The sequence below is a fragment of the Vulpes vulpes genome, chromosome 7 (genome assembly GCF_048418805.1).
Source record: "Vulpes vulpes isolate BD-2025 chromosome 7, VulVul3, whole genome shotgun sequence".
Taxonomy (NCBI): Eukaryota; Metazoa; Chordata; class Mammalia; order Carnivora; family Canidae; genus Vulpes; species Vulpes vulpes.
In genome coordinates this window covers 10,683,007-10,702,873 of record NC_132786.1, presented here as the reverse complement: position 1 = coordinate 10,702,873, position 19,867 = coordinate 10,683,007, and the positions used below count along the sequence as shown (strand labels likewise).

General features: G+C 37.1%; 1 protein-coding gene across 1 annotated transcript in view; it reads left to right on the top strand.

Moving 5' to 3' along the window:
* The window catches only part of AKR1D1 (aldo-keto reductase family 1 member D1), a 41,885-nt gene extending 22,696 nt beyond the window's left edge, over positions 1-19,189 (top strand). Inside the window, 4 exon segments of the mRNA XM_072762955.1 lie at positions 6,353-6,462; positions 7,179-7,344; positions 14,979-15,061; positions 17,169-19,189. Coding sequence (XP_072619056.1) covers positions 6,353-6,462; positions 7,179-7,344; positions 14,979-15,061; positions 17,169-17,211 — 402 coding nt within the window. The 3' untranslated portion in view covers positions 17,212-19,189.
* Positions 19,190-19,867: the final 678 nt, after the last annotated feature.

Sequence of the window (19,867 nt, the reverse complement as noted above, 5' to 3'; positions counted from 1 at the left end):
AATTACTATCTGACCTCTGGCCACCATTTCCCTCCTTCTCCCATTCAAAACTCCAAAGACTGGGAAATTACACTCTAACAAGTACCTCTTTTTTTTTTTTTTTAAAGATTTTATTTATTTATTTGAGAGAGACAGAGAGAGCAAGGAGAGCACACCAGCACAAACAGGGGGGAGAGGGAGAAGCAGGCTCCCCAGTGAGCTGGGAGCCCAACATGGGGCTTGATCCCAGGACCCTGGGATCATGACCTGAGTCAAAGGCAGAAGTTCAACTGACTATGCCACCCAGGCGCCCCTAACATGTACCTCTTTCTAATGGACTTCCCCTCCACCTTCCGTAGGTAATAGATGATTATCTGAATTGCAGAGTTATTTTGAGCGGTGAGAAGCATTGATTGGGTTTTCTGATGCCTGGGGATCTCCACCCAAGAGACCATACACTCATTCCTGACCTCATTGTAGACGACTAGGTTTGGAGTCATGTGTTCCCTTCCAAAGGACTGCCTGATAGCATAGCCAGTATCCTCGGGAAAAAATGTGTTAAAACTCCCAATTACAAGGCATTTATTTTATAAAGAAACCACACATCTCAATTAGAGATCCAAACATAAACAGAACAGATGACCAAGACTTTTAGCTTTTTTAGCCAATTAATATAACAAAGGAGATAAGAAAAGATGCTAGCAATATGAAACAAGAACAAGAATATACTTTTTAAAAAAGTGAAAATAATACTTAGTAAAGTGTAAAACAATGCAATAAATGGGATTAAAAATAGAATGGATATAAACAAAGAAAAAATTATCAGATTGAAAGATCAGAATGAGGAAACTATCCTCCCCCCAAACGTGAAGAAGGAAAGGACAAGAAAATGTTTTAAGTATGAAAGAAAGGCTAAGAGTTGTAAAGGATAAAATTAGAATTTCTAGCATCCATACAATAGGAGTCTCAGGAAAAAAAGAAAGAAAAAAGAAAAGGAGGTAATATTTGAAGAAAAAAAAAAGATAAGGTGTGGATCACCAAAGAGAAAAGAGAAGAAAAACCTTACCTAGGTACATTACAGTGAAATTTCAGAATATCAAATATACAGAGAAAATGATAAAAGTTCCCAAGTATAGCAAACAAGCCAATAAAGAAAAAAATGGAAGAAACAATAATAAATCAAGAAGACAGGAAAAGAAGAGGAAAAATGAATAGATGGAAAAAATAGAAAGCAAAGAGCAAGATGAGAGATTTTAACTCACTTATAAAAAAATAAATAAAATAAACTCATATTAATAATCACAATATATGTAAATGGTCTAAACAACTCAGTTAAAAGGCAGAGGTTATCAGAATAGATAGAAAGCAAAACCCCACTGTATATATTATTTATAAGAAACCCGTTAAATTTTTTTTATAATAAATTTATTTTTTATTGGTGTTCAATTTACCAACATACAGAATAACACCCAGTGCTCATCCCGTCAAGTGCCCCCCTCAGTGCCCATCACCCATTCACCCCCACCGCCCGCCCTCCTCCCCTTCCACCACCCCTAGTTTGTTTCCCAGAGTTAGGAGTCTTTATGTTCTGTCTCCCTTTCTGATATTTCCCACACATTTCTTCTCCCTTCCCTTCTATTCCCTTTCACTCTTATTTATATTCCCCAAATGAATGAGAACATACAATGTTTGTCCTTCTCTGATTGACTTACTTCACTCAGCATAATACCCTCCAGTTCCATCCACGTTGAAGCAAAATGGTGGGTATTTGTCGAAGAAACCCGTTTTAAATAAAACGACACAAATAGGTTAGAAGTAAAAGATTAAGAAAAAAAGTAAAAGGATAGAAAAAGATATACTAGGCTTTTTATTTCCTTCAAAAGAAAGTTGGAGTAGCTATTTTAATGTTAGCAAAGGTTTCAGAACAAAAAGTATTACCAAAGATAAAGAAGTGTGTTTATCCTAATAACAGAACTTAGTAACAGCACCTCATAACAGAACTCCAAAATACATGAATCTTAAATGAAGAGAACTGAAGAGGAGAATAATCTACAATTATAGTCAAAGATTTCAAAATCTCTATCTTAATAATTGAGATAATAAGTAGACATAAAATCTATAGAAGAGATTTAAACATTATCAACCGGGGATCCCTGGGTGGTTCAGCTGTTTGACGTCTGCCTTTGGCCCAGGGCATGATCCTGGAGTCCCAGAATCGAGTCCCACTTCGGGCTTCCTGCATGGAGCCTGCTTCTCCCTCTGCCTGTGTTTCTGTCTCTGTCTGTCTGTCTCTCTCTCTCTCTCTGAATAAATAAATAAATCTTTAAAAAAATAAAAATAAAATAAAAATTAAGACATGCATAGGAAAAATATTGGAAAGAAATATATCAAAATACTAACTGTGGTTAACTCTGCCTGTGAATTTTACAAGTGAATTCTGTTTTCTTCTTTATGTTTTTCTATATTTTCCAAATTTTTTGTAAGGAGCATATGTTATTTTTATAATCACAACAAAATATTGTTAAATGGGGATAATGATACTCTCTTCACTCTACTTCATAAAACACTAAGAGGCTACATTTAAAAATGCCCTTAGGGTAAAGATTCGTGTATTGGAGTTATGGTTGACTTGTTTGCTTGATTCATCATATGTAGTAACTCAAAACAGTCTTGTTTGAGTTCATAACAGAAAGAATGAATTATTACCTATCATGACAATAGCCCACAGCTAAAATAGAAGTGTTGCTATATTTAGAAGGATCATTTCCTAATTGACACCTAAGCCAACACTATACCATATGCTCTAAGGAGCAGAGAGCAACAACCCTTGACTTCCTAATTGATCTCAATCTCTCCCTTTATTCCTACCCTAACTCTCACCAGCTCATCTCCCTCCTGCACCCCCAAGGACAATATTTTGTTATAAAAGGCCAAAATGACACACTTTTTCTTACAAATATACAAAGAAAGATGATGCTTTTTGACCTCAGAAGGAAAAATGGAGTAAGAATTTGACAGTGTGTCTTCTCGTGCCAAGGAAGAAATACCCTGATAGGTTGGCACAAGAATCATGAACAGCTTCACAAATGTACCCTGCAAAGGAAATAAGACATGTGGGAAGATCATATCCCAGGCTTGTTCATTTGCTTCATGATATGGAAAGCAGAGTATATCAATACTCTTGAGATGGTACAGATCAAAGTGCAGGTCTACTGGCCACCTGCCATTACCCTATGCCTGGGGTATGACCACCTACACTCCAGAAACACACGTTTAGTTCAAGCAGCTTTCAGCCCAGGAACATGATGACATATTGTGGGCATTATACAGGGTGGTCACAAACTTATATATAAGGGATACATACCTGAAGACCTTGTGTAATTCATAATTCACATATTTAAAAACTAATTTTCCCATTAGAATAAATCAAAAGCAAATTTGCAAAATGTTTATATTTCTTCAAAGACTTTATGAACAAGGGCACAAAGAATATTATCTCACTCTGTACTCATTCTCAGAGCCTGAGCATTCCTTAGTACTACCTCTGATGCCTGTCTACACAAAGGTGTCTCCAGGCTCCATCCCTCACTTAATCTCTCTGAAAGCCTTCCTAGTGGGTCATTTGTCATGCAGTGTTTTCCCAGCCTAATTCAAAGGAGACTGTGGCTCTACCTCAGGCCATTTAATCTCACATACCTAACTCTAGTAACAAATGAAGGGAGAGAGGTGGGGAGAAAGGCAAGATCTCCAAATTCTTCAGTTTTTCCTAACCCTATTCACTATGCCTAAATCACAGGTGTCCTGACTTCGGAATTTATATATATTTTTTGAGTAACTTAAATGAAAATTCAACACACTTCTTCTAAGAAAGACACAGAATGAGGTTACTGTCTTCCTTCACAGGGTCTGTCTAAGAGAGAAGGGTAGGAGGAACAGGTCATAACCATCATTCATTATCAGCAGTTCCAATTTTCAGAAAGTAAGCTATAAAGGGAAAAATAGTAATGCAAATTAATAGTCCACTTTCTGGCACCACCATCTTTAAGAAAGTCAAGTCAAGTCAAAAAAAAAGTCAAGTCAAAGAACTCACCTGTTGTAAGAGCCAGCTTAACTTCACCTTGTGAGATTCTTGATAGCTGAAGTTCTGCACTATCAAATAGTGTTGTAAAAGCCCCAGACATGTCAAGACACTGACAAGTGACCTCAATTTTACAGAATAAACAAGAAAAAGTAAAGACTGAATCTCCACTAGCCCATCCACAAAGGGCTATAACCAGCCCCTAAGAAAGACGGAAGTAAGTGTACTTAGATATGCTTCACCTTGGAAATGAGTTAGTTCAGGGCAATGATGACATCAAGTGACAACAGAAACTATCACTACCCTCTACCTGAAACTGAGCATCCAGTGCCAGCATACCAAACAAGGATCATCCACTGGCCTGAAATGACCCCACCAAGCTGCAGCCCTGATGAAGCCCCTTCCTAAGATGCTGGCTTGGTCCTCTCTGTATTGTTACTGTTTTCATTCAACAGTCATTGAGCACCTGCCTTATGCCAGGCACTTTGCTATGCTTTAGACATGCATAAGTGACCAACGACAGATACAGCCCTTCCTCTTAGGGCACTAGCCACCTAGTGGGGAGCAGATATGAATCAATCACAAAAGTTACTGGTAATTAGAAACTTAGATAAGTGCTCTGAAAAGAAGGAATATGGTTCTCTGTGAATTCGTATGCACTTGAATCTTATTATCTACTCCCACCCCCAGAATTTCCCTCACTGGGTGTCTCTTTAGTGATATGCCCTAGGATTTTTACCTAACAACTCTCTATGCAAAGATTTATATTATATTGTTATGCTGTTATTTGAGTTTATATGTTAACTCAAAAGTTCTCATTGAGCAGATGTTTCTAGTATGTTGCCCAATGCAACTCTCTCTAATCTCCCAGATTTCAGTTCACAGATTGTTCAGTCATAGATTCGATATGCACTTATCTATTTGTTCTATTTCTAATTGTGATAGACTTATTATGCACACATGTCGCCATAAGCCATATGAAGTCCTTTTTCAAAGAGTAGATTATAAAACGTTCAATATGTTTATGAACACACACATACATATATACATATGGATGTATACCTACATACTTCTACATATTTAATAAGGCCAGAGACATGCAACAGCACACCAGTCTGATTAGAAAGGAGTCCTTAAATTTTGTATTTGGAATGAGCAGGCGGACATTAAATTAAGGAACTCATACTTAGTTTCTAAGCAGTGGAGTGATGTGATAAAACACATGTCTTGGAGAGACTGGTCTACCAATAATAGACAAGATTGGAAATGAAAAAGTAGAGAGCGATGTTGGAAGTCAGAGAGATAAAGGAAGGAAACACTAAAGAGTGTGATTCCTGCCTTTTTTTAGTCTGTGTTACTTTCTAGAATTATTTAAGAAATGTTCCAAGGGGTGGAAAGCCCACAAGTGTTTCTTAGGATAAAGGAACAAGATTATGTCAGAAAAAAAAAAAAAGTGTATCAAATTAGAGAACAGAAAGAAGAAAGAAGACCCACTACAAAGAGGCCCAGTTTACCTTTGCCACTTCATCAGTAGCATCTCCTTGTGCCTTAGAAATAAAACTCACCAAATACTATTCCAGACAATCAAGATAAGTATATACTTCAATTATTTCAATTCAGCGTTGGTTGATTTTAATCCAAAAAGGAAAGAAAAGCATAGGTCAAATATTACCATAGTGGTTAAGAAGACATGTTGAGAAGAACTTTATGACACAAGCACTTTTTAATGCAGGAATCTTGCCAGTAAGATACTGAAGATGAATGCAGGCCTGCACTGGATAGTGTAAAGAACTCTTGGCCAAGATGACAAAATTCATCTTTAAATTTCATTTTATACATGCTCTACCCCTTGTGAAAATATTCTTAGATCCCTGATAGCTACAGAGAGAGGGCTTTTGCAACATGTCACTTCTACTTACGAGGCTGTAATCTGAACCTTGAGACTGCTTTTTTGTTACAGAAAAGTGTATTTGAAAAAAAAAATGTATTTGCTAGAATGGTGACTGGTTAGGTCTGTTCCTTCCAAGTTTTAAACTATGCTAACTTGACAAAACTGAATTTGCTCCCCACTGATTTTAGGATTATTCTACAGATGGTGACCTCACTAACCATGTTTTAATTAATCTCACCAATAAACAATGCCAACTTCCTTGTTAGGAATAATATTTATCATTTGCCTCATTATCCATAATACTTTTAAATGGGTTTTATTGAAGAAATTTTTAAAAACTGTGTAAAACTGCATTCACTCTAAGGCTTTAATTTTGTGCTCTGCTCTCTAATGCAACCATGTAGGTTGAGTGCCATTCGTATTTCACCCAGCCAAAACTCTTGAAATTTTGCCAACAACATGACATTTTCATTATTGCATACAGCCTTTTGGGGACTTCTAGGAATCCAACCTGGTAAGCAATGCTGTATATCTCTTCAGCAGTGTTTCCTTTGGTGTAGAGTATGAAACTGATGTGAATTACTTGGTTGGCAAGATTATATGGCTCTGTGATTTTAAGAAAGTTAACAAAGTCTTTGAGTCATTCTCTATATACACAAATTGGAGCTAATAAAACCTTCCTCACAAAGGTGGTATAAGAATTTATTACACTGTATGTATGAAATTACCTAACAATGCCTGAAACATGGGATATACCCCCACAAATGTTTAGGTATTATCTGACAGTCTCCATGACCATATCCTCAAATTTTAGAATTTTTTGATTTCTGTATTCCAGTATAGCACTTCTGCTGTGATGTGTTCCATAGGCTTAAGTAGAAATTTTTCTACTTGAAGATGACTCTAATAGTTGTGCCTCTATTTCTTCCACTTTGGTCTTCCTGCCTTCCCCATATGCCTACTTCCAACCCAGTTCTCTCTGTAAGACCCATCAAAGAAATACCATTTACGCTCCGAAAGAGGCAACTCTATAAATTTGCCTCTCTTGATCTTTTCATGTTAAAAGCAACTCTTCACTGAGTGCTCTGCTGTCTGAGAAATTGGTTACAGGTGACCTGAAGTGGTAGGTGGCCAGGGGGATAGGGAGCCAGAGGAGGGAGGTGATTGACTAACCATCTGTTCTCATTACTTGAGCTAAATATGATGCAGGTTTTGATTTTTTTTTTTAAGGGTGAATATATCTTCCCCACCTTTGCTAAAGGATGAACTTCTTAATGCACTGGGGAAAAAGTACAAGAAGACAGCAGCTCAAATCGTTTTGCGTTTCAACATCCAGAGAGGAGTGGTTGTTATTCCTAAAAGCTTTAACCCTGAAAGGATCAAGGAAAACTTTCAAGTAAGAGAACTGCTTCTGGAAATGTAGAAAGTAGAGTTGTTTTGTTTTGTTTGTTTATTTTTTGGAGAATTTTCTGTTCAGATTACTAAGAAACTTGTAATGCCTTCGTATTTTATTGTACACCTGCTCTCCAACCCACATTCTTTATATCTGAATTTAACTTTAGGTGAATTTGAGACAGTTCCCAGCACTTTGGGGATTGCTTTACTGCTTGTACTTTACCTAGCTCCCTTATTTTCTTCCGTTTCCTTAACCTATTGACTCTTGGCACTACCTACTCACTTCACCAGCACAGCAGAAATAGAAGGTAGTATAAAATTTGAAGTTCGTAATAGGAAACTTTCCATCTTCTTTTTTTATTTGCTGGGGACAAATTTGGACATTATTGAAGAGGATCATTAGACTTCATGAATGCTAATTGCCTTTATCTCCTCTATAAATAATTTGGAATCAGTCTCATAACTTACATGTGAGAAGAGGCCGCTAGACAAAGGCATGACTCAAGACTAAACTGCTAGGTAAATACAGCCATAGAAAAATATCATGCAAAATTAATTAGTGACTGATCAGTTAATAATCTCAAAAGCTAAGTTGTTTTTGTTTCAATAAATAGTTTATAAATTTAATAATCTCAGTAGTTTAATAAGTTTTTACTAAATAAAATAAGTAGTTTAATAAGTTTAATAATCTCAAAAAGTAAGTTGATGAAAATAAGACCATATTTATCCCCTCAGGAAAATAATCAGAATATTGAATATGTAGGAAAACAGTCACCTTCATATACTCCTGTTAGAAACATTAATTTATATAAGATTTGAAGGAGCAGGATGTCACCTTTCCAACCCACATATCTATTTGACCCAAACAATCTTGGTCCTATATTTAACCACACTTATATGGATGTTTACTACAGCATGATTTATCACTTTAAAAAACTGAAAACAATCTTCAGTAGAATCTTATAAAACAAATTATAATATATTTATACAATGAAATATTATATACCCTTTTTTAAAATAATAGAGTAAAAATATAAGTACTGCCGTGGGAAGATATTCATGATATTAGACAATTTATCTTCAGAGCTTTTTTGCTACTGTATGAAGAAAGCAACTCAAACTTACCAAATAAAGAGAGAGACATGATTTATTGGGTCACATAACTGGAAAGTCCATGGATAAATCGGGCATGACCAGGAACAGGTATTCAAATGATTTATAAAAGGACTGAGCTCTTTTCCTCCCTCCACACTCCCCACGCCTCTCCCAACCTTCTCTGTCTCTACATGATGGCACCAACAGTCTCATAAAGGCTTCTATGAGGATCTCTATCAACCCCTGATTGTCCTTTTCTGGGTCATGCACCACTCCCATATTAATGACTATATCCAGTGAATAAGATACTTTGATTGGCCCCCTGGGCTACACCTCTATTCCTGTGCTGGAAATGAATTCATGACAAATAGCCCTACTAGGTGGTGGAGGAGAAATTCATAAAAGGAAAAAGGGGATACTATTATTAGCAAAAAGGGGAAAGAATGATAAACAGTTATGCCACTACTGACAGTATTTTATTATTTTTTTTCTGACAGTATTTTAACACTTAACAAAATCCTTCTTGCTAAAAGTAGTTGACACTGTTTTCAGTCATCTTAAAAAAATAAGCTATCTAGATGGCTAATGTGTTAGTTCATCAAAAATTAAAACAAAGAGGTTAATGCACCTGCAACAAATGTTTTCATGGACTCAAAATTTTACTGTTCAGAAACTGAGAGTGTGGGATGCCTGGATGGCTCAGCGGTTGAGCGTCTGCTTTTGGCTCAGGGCATGATCCTGGAGTACCGGGATCGAGTCCCACATCAGGCTCCCTGCATGGAGTCTGCTTCTCCCTCTACCTGCATCTCTGCCTCTCTCTGTGTCTCTCATGAATAAGTAAATAAAATCTTTTTTTAAAAAAAAAAATTCGTATAAAATAAAGAAAAACATTGCATAGAAAGAATGGAGAGAGGAAGAATTTGGAAGTTTACCTTAAAATTAAAACTAAAGGGTGCCTGATTTGCTTGTAACTTGAGCGTCCAACTCTTGATCTCAGCTCAGGTCTTAATCTCAGGGTGAGGATTTTAAGCCCCACATTGGGCTCTATGCTGGGTGTAGAGCCTACTTTTAAAAAAATTAAAATTGAAAATCATGAAATCATTTTATTTTAGATTCAACAAAATTTAGATTACAATTGTATATGTGTCCTAAATCTTAGAAGAACCTGAATGAATCAGTATTCATTCTTAAAAATATGCTAGATGAAATTACATAATAACAATGTGATATTCTCTATTTCACAAAGGTTTTTGCTAAGTGATCATAAAAAGAATAATTCTGGTAAAATTTCACAGGGCTTCATCTGAATATAAGTAAATCCTTTGATTTTTTTTTCAAATCACACTCTTCTGATACATCTACTAAAGTAGATTTTAACTGCATCAGATTCCTATTTGAAAATATTTTACCTGTAATTAAAGCAAACCAAGATCTTTTTTTTTTAAAGATTTTCTATATTTATTCATGAGAAACAGAGAGAGGCAGAGACATAGGCTGAGGGAGAAGTAGGTTCTTCACAGGGAGCCCGATGTGGGACTCGATACTGGATCCTCGGATCACACCGTCAGCCAAAGACAGATGCTCAACCGCTGAGCCACCCAGGCGTCCCTAAACCAAGATCACTTTCATTGACTTCATGAAATCTTGCATCTTTGGCAAGATTTTCAATTTCATTCTACATTATATATTCATTGAAATCAGAAAATGACTCACCAAAACTGAAAAAGAAGGTTTGAGTAAGGATTTATTTTATAAGTGATTAGTTCATTCATGACTGTTTCTATGTAATGCAAACTTTTGATTCCCTATATAATCTCATAAACTCAATATTTGGATAATAATCAAAGAAAATCATTCCCTGAAAAGAGCACTTGGAAGCAATCCATGGGAGAATGATTAGGTAAATTGTGTTAGGATGCAGTGATTAAATTTAAATCAGTCTATTTTGACAGAAAAGGTCACCAAGACATATTATATGCATGAAAAAAAGTTGCAGAATAAATTATTGCATATTACTTGTATGTTGAATGTTTGGAAGGAATTTTTAGGAAGAATAGGAATAGGGTTAGTGGGTAACAAGAGGACCTTTCTTTTTTTTTTTTTTAAGAGGACCTTTCATTTATTATTCTATGCATACCAATATACTTCTGTAGTAATTTCTCTTTAAAAAAGCATATATTTATGTATTACTTATATCATTAAAATTTATCAATATAAATTACTAAAATAAAAATGAAGGGATAACAAGATAAGACAATAAAGAGGAGATAATTATTAACAAAGCAAATATTAAAAACAAATAAGCTAAAATAAAATATTAAAATGTTAATAAAGAGAAAAAAAAAGAACAAGAGTATAAAATTTACAAGCTAAGAAAAAATAAATCAATGAAAATGTAATAGATTTAAAAAGTAGAAGACCTATTTTTTTAAATTTTTATTTATTTATGATAGTCGCACAGAGAGAGAGAGAGAGAGGCAGAGACACAGGCAGAGGGAGAAGCAGGCTCCATGCACCGGGAGCCCGACGTGGGATTCATCCCGGGTCTCCAGGATCGCGCCCTGGGCCAAAGGCAAAGACACCAAACCGCTGCGCCACCCAGGGATCCCAGTAGAAGACCTATTAAAAATGATAGGGAAAATGATTAAGAAGATAAAGCAAGGGGGATCCCTGGGTGGCTCAGCGGTTTAGTGCCTGCCTTTGGCCCAGGGCGTGATCCTGGAGCCCAGGGATCGAGTCCTGCATCGGGCTCCCGGCATGGAGCCTGCTTCTCCTTCCGCCTGTGTCTCTGCCCCCTTCTCTCTCTTTCCATGTCTATCATGAATAAATAAATAAAATCTTTAAAAAAAAGATAAAGCAAATTAAAAGTTAAAAATACATAAGCAAATTTAGAGACTAGGGAATATTTTTAAAAACAAGTGCACAAAAGCCATAGTCCAGAATCAGAAGTTCAGCATCTCATCCAGAAACAATAAAAAATTCTTCACTCTTGAAATTTTAGATGTCCTGAATATATGTTATTGCAGAGTATTTGGAATGTCCTGCAAGATGGCCCCAGCAGAAGTGTCTCAAAGACAAAGACCATCCCCAGCTCTGCATGGGGATGTGGCCCCCCAGCACCAGCCCAATTTCTTTCACATTTGCAGATATTCATAAATTTTTGATATAAATTTTTGACATAAATTTTTGATGTAATCTTTTATGTGTATGTCACTAATAACAGAGCTTCAACATATATGAAGGACTAAAAGGAAATACCTGACAGAACTGAAACAAAGATATTAACAAATATTTTTGTATCGATTTTATTTACATTCCAGTTAGTTAACACATAGTGTAATTTTGGTTTCAAGAGTAGAATTTAGCGATTCATATAACACCCAGTGTTCATTACAACAGGTGCCCTCCTTAATGCCCATCATCCATTTAGCCCATCTTCCACCCACCTCCCCTCCAGCAACCCTCAGTTTGTTCTGTATGGTTAAGAGTCTCTCTTTTTTTTTTTAAGATTTTATTTATATTTTATTCATGAGAGACACACAGAGAGAGATAGGCAGAGACAGGTAGAGGAAGAAAGAGCCCCCATGCAGGGAGCCCAACGTGGGACTCCATCCCGTGTCTCCAAAATCATGTCCTGGGCTGAAGGCGGCGCTAAACCACTGAGCCACCCGGGCTGCCCTGGTTAAGAGTCTCTTATGGTTCACTGTCTCCCTCTTTTTCTTTTCCATGCCCTTGTTCATTTTATTTCTTAAATTCCACATATGAGTAAAATCGTATGGTATTTGTATTTCTCTGACTGACTTGTTTCACTTAGCATAATGCACTCTAGCTCTATCCACGTTATTGCAAATGGAGAGATTTTATTCTTTTTATGGTTGGGTAATATTCCAATATATAGATACCACATCTTCTTTTTCCATTCGTCACCTAGGAGCATTTGGGCACTTTCCATAATTTGGCTATTGTTGATAATGCTGCAGTAAATATCAAAGTGCACTTGAAGGGAAAGTGCACTTGAAGGGAAAGTATCCCTTCAAGTCAGTATGTTTTTATCCTTTGGGTAAATATCCAGCAATGCTGGATCATTGGGTAATTGTATTTTTAACTTTGTGAGGAACCTCCATACTGCCTTCCAGTGGCTGGTTGAGTGGCTGCACCAGTTTGCATTCCCACCAACAATGTAACAAGGTTCCTTCTTCTCCACATTTTCACCTACACCTGTTGTTTCCTGTGTCGTTAATTTTAGCCGTTCTGACAGGTATGAAGTAGTATCTCATCGTGGTTTTGATTTGTATTTCCCTGATGATAAGTGATATTGAGTGAGCATCTTTTCATGTGTCTGTTGGCCATCTGTATGTCTTCTTTGGAAAAATGTCTACTCACGTCTTCTGCCCACTTTTTAACTGGATTTTTTTTTTTAGGTATCAGGTCTTATAAGTTCTTTATATATTTTAGATACTAACCCTTTATCAGACACGTCATTTGATTTTTTTTTTTTTAATGATAGTCACACAGAGAGAAGAGAGAGAGGCAGAGACACAGGCAGAGGGAGAAGCAGGCTCCATGCACTGGGAGCCCGACGCGGGACTCGATCCCGGGTCTCCAGGATCATGCCCTGGGCCAAAGGCAGGCGCCAAACCGCTGCGCCACCCAGGGATCCCCAGACACGTCATTTGAAAATACCTTCTCCCATTTCATAGGCTGCCTTTTAGTTTTAATGATTGTTTCCTTTGATGTGCAGAAGCTTTTTATCTTGATAAAGTCGCAATAGTTCATCTTTTCCTTTTGTTTCCCTTGCCTCTGGCAATGTGTCTAGTAAGAAGTTGCTATGGCCAATATCAGAAAGGTTACTGCCTGTGTTCTATGGTTTTGATGGTTTCCTGTCTCACACTTAGGTCTTTTATCCATTTTTTATAAAGATTTTATTTATTTATTCATGAGAGACACATACAGAGAGGCAGAGACATAGGCAGAGGGAGAAGCAGGCCTCCTACAGGGAGCCTGATGCAGGACTTGATCCCAGAACCCCAGGATAACAACCTGAGCCAAAGGTGGATGCTTAACCACTGAGCTACCCAGGTGCCCCAGGTCTTTCCCCCATTTTGAATTTATTTTTATGTATGGTGTAAGAAAGTAGTCCAACAAAATACCATTTGTTGAAGAGACAAATTTTTTTCCATTGGATATTCTTTCCTGCTTTGTTGAAGAATAATTGACCATATAGTTTTGGGTTTATTTCTGGGTTTTCTCTTCTGTTCCATTGATCTATGTGCTTGTTTTTGTGCCAGTACCATATTGTCTTGATGAGTACAGCTTTGTAATATAGCTTGAAGTCTGGAATTATGATGCCCCCAGCTCTGCATTGCTTTTTCAAGATTGCTTTGGTTACTCAGGGTCTTTCTTTTAATTTGGGGTCTTTTGTGGTTCCATACAAATTTAAGGATTATTTGTTCTAGCTCTGTGGAAAATCTTTTGCTGATAGGGATTACATTGAATGTATAGATTGCTTTGGGTGGATTAAACATTTTGACAATATTTTTCTTCCAATCTATGAGTATGGAATGTTTTCACATTTCTTTGTGTCATCTTTAATTTCTTTCCTAAGTGTCCTCTGGTTCTCAGAATATAGATTGTCCCTCACTTTGGTTAGGTTTATTCCTAGGTATCTGACGGTTTTTGGTGCAATTGTAAATGGGATCAGTTCCTTTATTTCTCTTTCTACTGCTTCATTATTCGGTGTATAGAAATGCAACAGATTTCTGGGGCACCTGGATGGCTCAATTGGTTAAGTGTCTAATTCTTGGTTTTAGCTCAGGTTGTGACCTCAGGGTTCTGAGACTGAGCCCTGCATTGGGCTCCTCACCCAATGCAGAGTTTGCTTGTCTCTCTTCCTCTGCTCCTCCTCCCACTTTTTTCATGTATCAATTCTAACAATTTTTTAGTGGAGTCTTTTGGTTTTTCTACAGAGTATAATGTTGTCTGCAAACAGTGAAAGTTTAACATCTTCCTTGCCAGTTTGGATGCCTTCTATTTTTTATTGACTGATTGCTGAAGCTAAAACTTCCACTACTATGTTAAATAACAATAGTGAGAGTGGTCATACGTTTTGTTCCTGACTATAGAGGGAAAGCTCTCAGTTTTTCCCCTTTGAGGATGATATTAGCTGTGGGGTTTTGTTTATGGCCTTTATGATATCGATGTATGTTCTCTCAATCCCTACTTTGTTGAGGGTTTTTATCCAGAATGGATGCTGTACTTTGTCAAATGCTTTTTCTGCATCTATTGAGAAGTTCATAAGGTTCTGATCCTTTCTTTTATTAATGTGGTGTATCACATCGATTGACTTGCAAATATTGAATTACTCTTGTAGCCTAAGAATAAATCCCCACTTGGTCATGGTGAATAATTATTTTAAACATGTTCATAAGAAAAAAAAGATGCTCATAAATTTTTGAGGGGATCTTACTACGGGCCTCATTCCCTGATCCCAAGCTTGACCCATTTCCTACCTTCAAAAATGTCTTATTTCTGTTATTTCAGATCTTTGACTTTTCTCTCACTGAAGAAGAAATGAAAGACATTGAGGCCTTGAATAAAAATGTTCGCTTTGTGGAGATGCTCATGTGAGTTCAGGGGACCATTCATCAAATACTACCCAGTGGTACTGGATAGGCCCATAGAAATCACAAGGGTAAAGCCAGTGGGCAGCATGTAAAAGATTTCTGGTATTAAAAAAAAAAAAAAAAAAAGATTTCTGGTACTCATGACATCCCTTGACTTAGGTTAAGGCATGGCAGGCTAAATACCTTGATGAGAATTAAGTCATAGTGTATATATGTTAATATAACAGCAACACGAATACTCGAACCTATTTATTTTTTTCCTAAAAATCAAAGTGATGCACAATTTAGAGCAAAATTATCAACAAAAATGAAAGAGATATGGGAGTAGAGTAGAAAGAGTGCCACATTAGAAGTGAAGAACCTAGGGTTTTAGGCAAATGCCTGCCTGTAAGATGTGGAGCTTCTAATTCCACCTATTAGCTGACTTCCCACAAGCAAAATTCCTTACACTCCTTCAAAATGTTGCTAAATTCAGCTAATCAACTGAATTAGCCTTTTATTCTCTAAATAGTATAGGGCCTTTAAAATAACAAAAGACTAGTTAGTTCATACATATATGGTTCTCATAGATAAATATAGATAGATACATACATACATATATTGGTGTATACACTTTTCTTTCTCTTTATTCATTAGTATATCCAGTTTTTGAAATCACCTGGACAGTAATCTGTTTGTAATCTCCTCTTTAAGTGAGCATTTGGAAAATGCTCATTAGGTTAATTCATACAGCTTGAACACTTACCTTATTGGTCCCACTATTTCTCATGAGTCAGAAAGCACACTGACAATGCTAATACCAAATTTCTGAATCAATTTCTGAATTAATACAACAGCCTCCTAATGTTAATTTTCTAAAGTAAAACATTATTCAACATCAAAAGGTACCACTAAGGCAGCCCCGGTGGTGCAGCGGTTTAGCGCCGCCTGCAGCCCAAGGCGTGATCCTGGAGACCCGGGATCGAGTCCCACGTCCGGCTCCCTGCATGGAGCCCGCTTCTCCCTCTGCTTGTGTCTCTGCCTGTCTCTCTCTCTCTGAATGACTAAATAAATAAATCTTTAAAAAAAAAAAAAAAGGTACCACTAAGCCTTGGGAACAGAAAGGTAAACACAAACACACCAACACTTAATGGTTAATTAATAGCTCTTGAAGATAAATTATTTCAATTGAATAAATATCATTAAATTAAAAAGAGATAGTAAGAGACAATCAAGCTACCAATGTACTGATTTTTTTATGGTTAATTGGTGAAATTACTTAGTTTGACATTTGACATATTTAATACCTAATTCCTGCAACAATGGGAAAATAACTCATAGGAAATAACTAGATAAATCAGCAAGGAGAAACAAACATTAGGCCTCATTGATCAAAAAAAAAATGTACCACTTAGGGATGTTAGGCTATGATTCTTCTCTGTTTTTCATCCAGTTGATCTCTAACATTGAAGAACCTTAATTTGTTTTCTATTTTAATTAAAGCTCATAGTACTTGCAGAGAACTGAATTTTAAACATGGTCCATGGAAGGCACAACACGCACTAGTCCTTTTTTATTGACTATTCCATCACTGTTATTTGATAGGTTCATGATCATCATCATTATCATGGAAACTTAAATTCACATTTCTAGATTTCAAACTTTCAATTCTCAAGAGGTCCAGTGAGAAGGACAGGTAAAAACTCTGGAAAGAAAGTGATACTGATGGTAATAGAATTTTGAAGAGAAACACGTATGTGGATCATTGACATGGAAGGCAGCCTGTGTCAAAACAGCAGAGGAAAGGAAGGAATTGAGAAGGGGCACAAAAAACTGTGGGCAGTCATTTCTCACTTCCTGTGCTTTTGTTCTGAGCAAAATGTTGATGCGGAGGCAGCCAGCCTTCCATCACACACACACACTTACTCAAGTACTTACACTACTGTCCAGAGTTTCAGTAAAACATGTTGGCTTGCGGGAAAACAGAGGAGACTGGGTGAGAAACAGAGAGGGAGGACTAGGGGAGAAAGGGAAGGGCCAGTGAAATTGTCAAAGGAGGCTGGTAACGCACACAGCTGTGCAATGTTTCCAAGTGAACTTTTTCCCTTTCGGGAATTTGTTTTGACAGGTGGTATGATCATCCTGAGTACCCATTTCATGAGGAATACTGACTTCAGAATGCTCCTGAATTGATTTTTCCCTCCCATGCATGCCAGAACCTTGGGTTGGGTGGTTCCTCCAGATGTAGAAATTTAAAAAGTTTTACTCTCTTTAGATAAAGTGATGACATTAACATGCTTAAGTTTTGTGCCACATAAATGACTTTGGCTTAGGTATGTAAAGAAAAAAATATGTTTAAATCTGTTGAAATAACTATTTGGAAACTAAGCTTGGATCAAGGCCTTCTGGGTTCCAGATAGAAAAATATTAGGCTTTAGAAAAGACTTCAGAGGCAATGTGTGAAGATAAATAACTCTTGAATGTGAGCACTGCCATTGGTAGTCTGAGTTCCTTACTTTAAGCAGTAAACTGGGCAACAAAGAGGGTGGTGAAGTAGTGCATGCCTGTGCTAGCAGTGACCTTGATGATTTGGACCATTGACTGTAACACAGACACAGCCAAGATAAGATCCACACTTGCATTATTAACAAGGACATGATTTCCTGCACCTTGTGTAATGAGAAAGAGCTAAGCATAGAAAAGTCTTAAAATAGAGCTAATTCAACAATCACAGTGGTCAGCAAGGACATAATGACTTGGTTGTTGTTTGTTTCCATCCCATGTGTGTTCATTTAGCTTTTACCCATTCTAAGGGAAGGTTAATGGCTGGCTCTCTCTTGCATGCTTTCAAGGGCCTGAGCATAAACATAACTGGTGATCCGTACTTACACTGCCTATCACTCTTGCCTTCCTCATCATACAACCACTATTATATGAAGTAGCTTGAGACAGTCAACATACACAAATAAAACTCTGAATCATAAAATAATCCAAAGATGACTATTTTTTTAAGTAGGTTCCATGGTCAGTGTGGAGCCCAATACAGGGCTTGAACTCATGACTCTAAGGTCAAGACCTGAGCTGACATCAAGAGTCAGACATTTAACTGACTGAGGCACCCAGGTGCCCCCAAAGATAACTATTTTAAAGGAAGGAATTTTAAAAGGAGGTGTTAGGGGCACCTGGCTGGCTCACTTGGTGGAGCACGTGACTTTTAATCTCAGGGTTGTGAGTTCAAGCCCCATGCTGGGTACATAGATTACTTAAAAATAAAATCTTTAAAATAAAAATAAAATAAAAATAAAAAGGAGGCTTCATAAGATATTATACATAGGGGATGCCTGGGTGGCTCAGTGGTTGGGCCACTGCCTTCGGGCAAGGGTGTGATCCTGGAGTCCTGGGATCAAGTCCCACATCGGGCTCCCTGTGAAGAGCCTGCTTCTCCCCCTGCCTATATCTCCACAGCTCGCTCTCTCTCTGCATCTCTCATGAATAAATAAATAAATCTTTAAAAAAAAAAAGATACTATACTTAGGTCTTTGAAAGTATTATTAGAATAACTATGTGAATTTCAAGAAGTAGCAAGTTCTCAAAAGAACATTGGTAATTTTTTTAAAGATTATTTATTTATTCATTCATAGAGACACACACAGAGAGAGAGAGAGAGAGAGAGAGGCAGAGACACAGGCAGAGGGAGAAGCAGGCTCCATCCAGGGAGCCCGACATGGGACTCAATCCAGGGTCTCCAGGATCACGCCCTAGGCTGCAGGCGGTGCTAAGCCGCAGCACCACCAGGGCTGCCCGAACATTGGTAATTTTACTGCATGTAAGTTTTTAATTTTTGAGTATGAAGATTATTAGAATTCTGTAATAGAGATGTAACAATTTTCAATTCAACTAGAGCAATGTATTTTTTCATTCATATTAAGTCACTCTCATAGGGTAAGAGAGTTTTTCAAAAATTATCTTTTCCAAGACCAGTTGCTTACAGATGATCTTCAGTGACCTGAAAACACACATTTCTGAGAAATCAGCACTTGAAGAAAATTTGATCTCTACTCTCTGTATCTACTGATTCTAATGTAATGCTGTTCTCTGGAAAATATTTTTGCTTACAACAAATAATAAAATGTGATGATTTATTGAACCACACAAATCTCCATTTTGTTGCTAATGACAGAGGGAGGGGAAAAATCATCTGAATTCAATTCAATTGAAAGACTTTGAAGTTCTTACTCTACATTTAGCACTGGGAAATGGGAGGAAAAAAGAGTATCATAGTGCAAGAACAGAAACTTAAGCCCTGTTCCCTGTTATCAAATGTCTTCAAAATATTTGGGGGGAGGCTGGTGTGAAGGAGAGTTCATATTGTTGAAACTACATTTAAAAGACAGGTATTGGGAAAGGGTTTTACCACTTCACAGGGGGAAAAATATTTCCAAAGGTTAGAGGAGGGGAACTCTACCTTAGTTACACAGAGATGAGGAGAAAGGGTTGAAGACAGAAAACGGGAAGTTCAGGAAATAGTGACAATCTGATACGAGCTTCTGCATGTCACCTCTCCCTCCACTCTCCCCTCACAAGCTTCCCATCTATTTTGGGATACATTGTCTTCCCGCCTCCCCAAATTCAAAACTTAGTCAGAATGTGACCTTATTTGGAAATATGGTCATTGCATATGTAATTCGTTAAGATGAGGTCATAATGGAAAAGGGTGACCCCTGATGCAATAAGACTGGTACCTTATAACAAGGGGAAATTTGGACACAGCATACAGGGAGAACACCATGTACATAACAAGACAGAGATCAGAGTGATGCTTTAAAT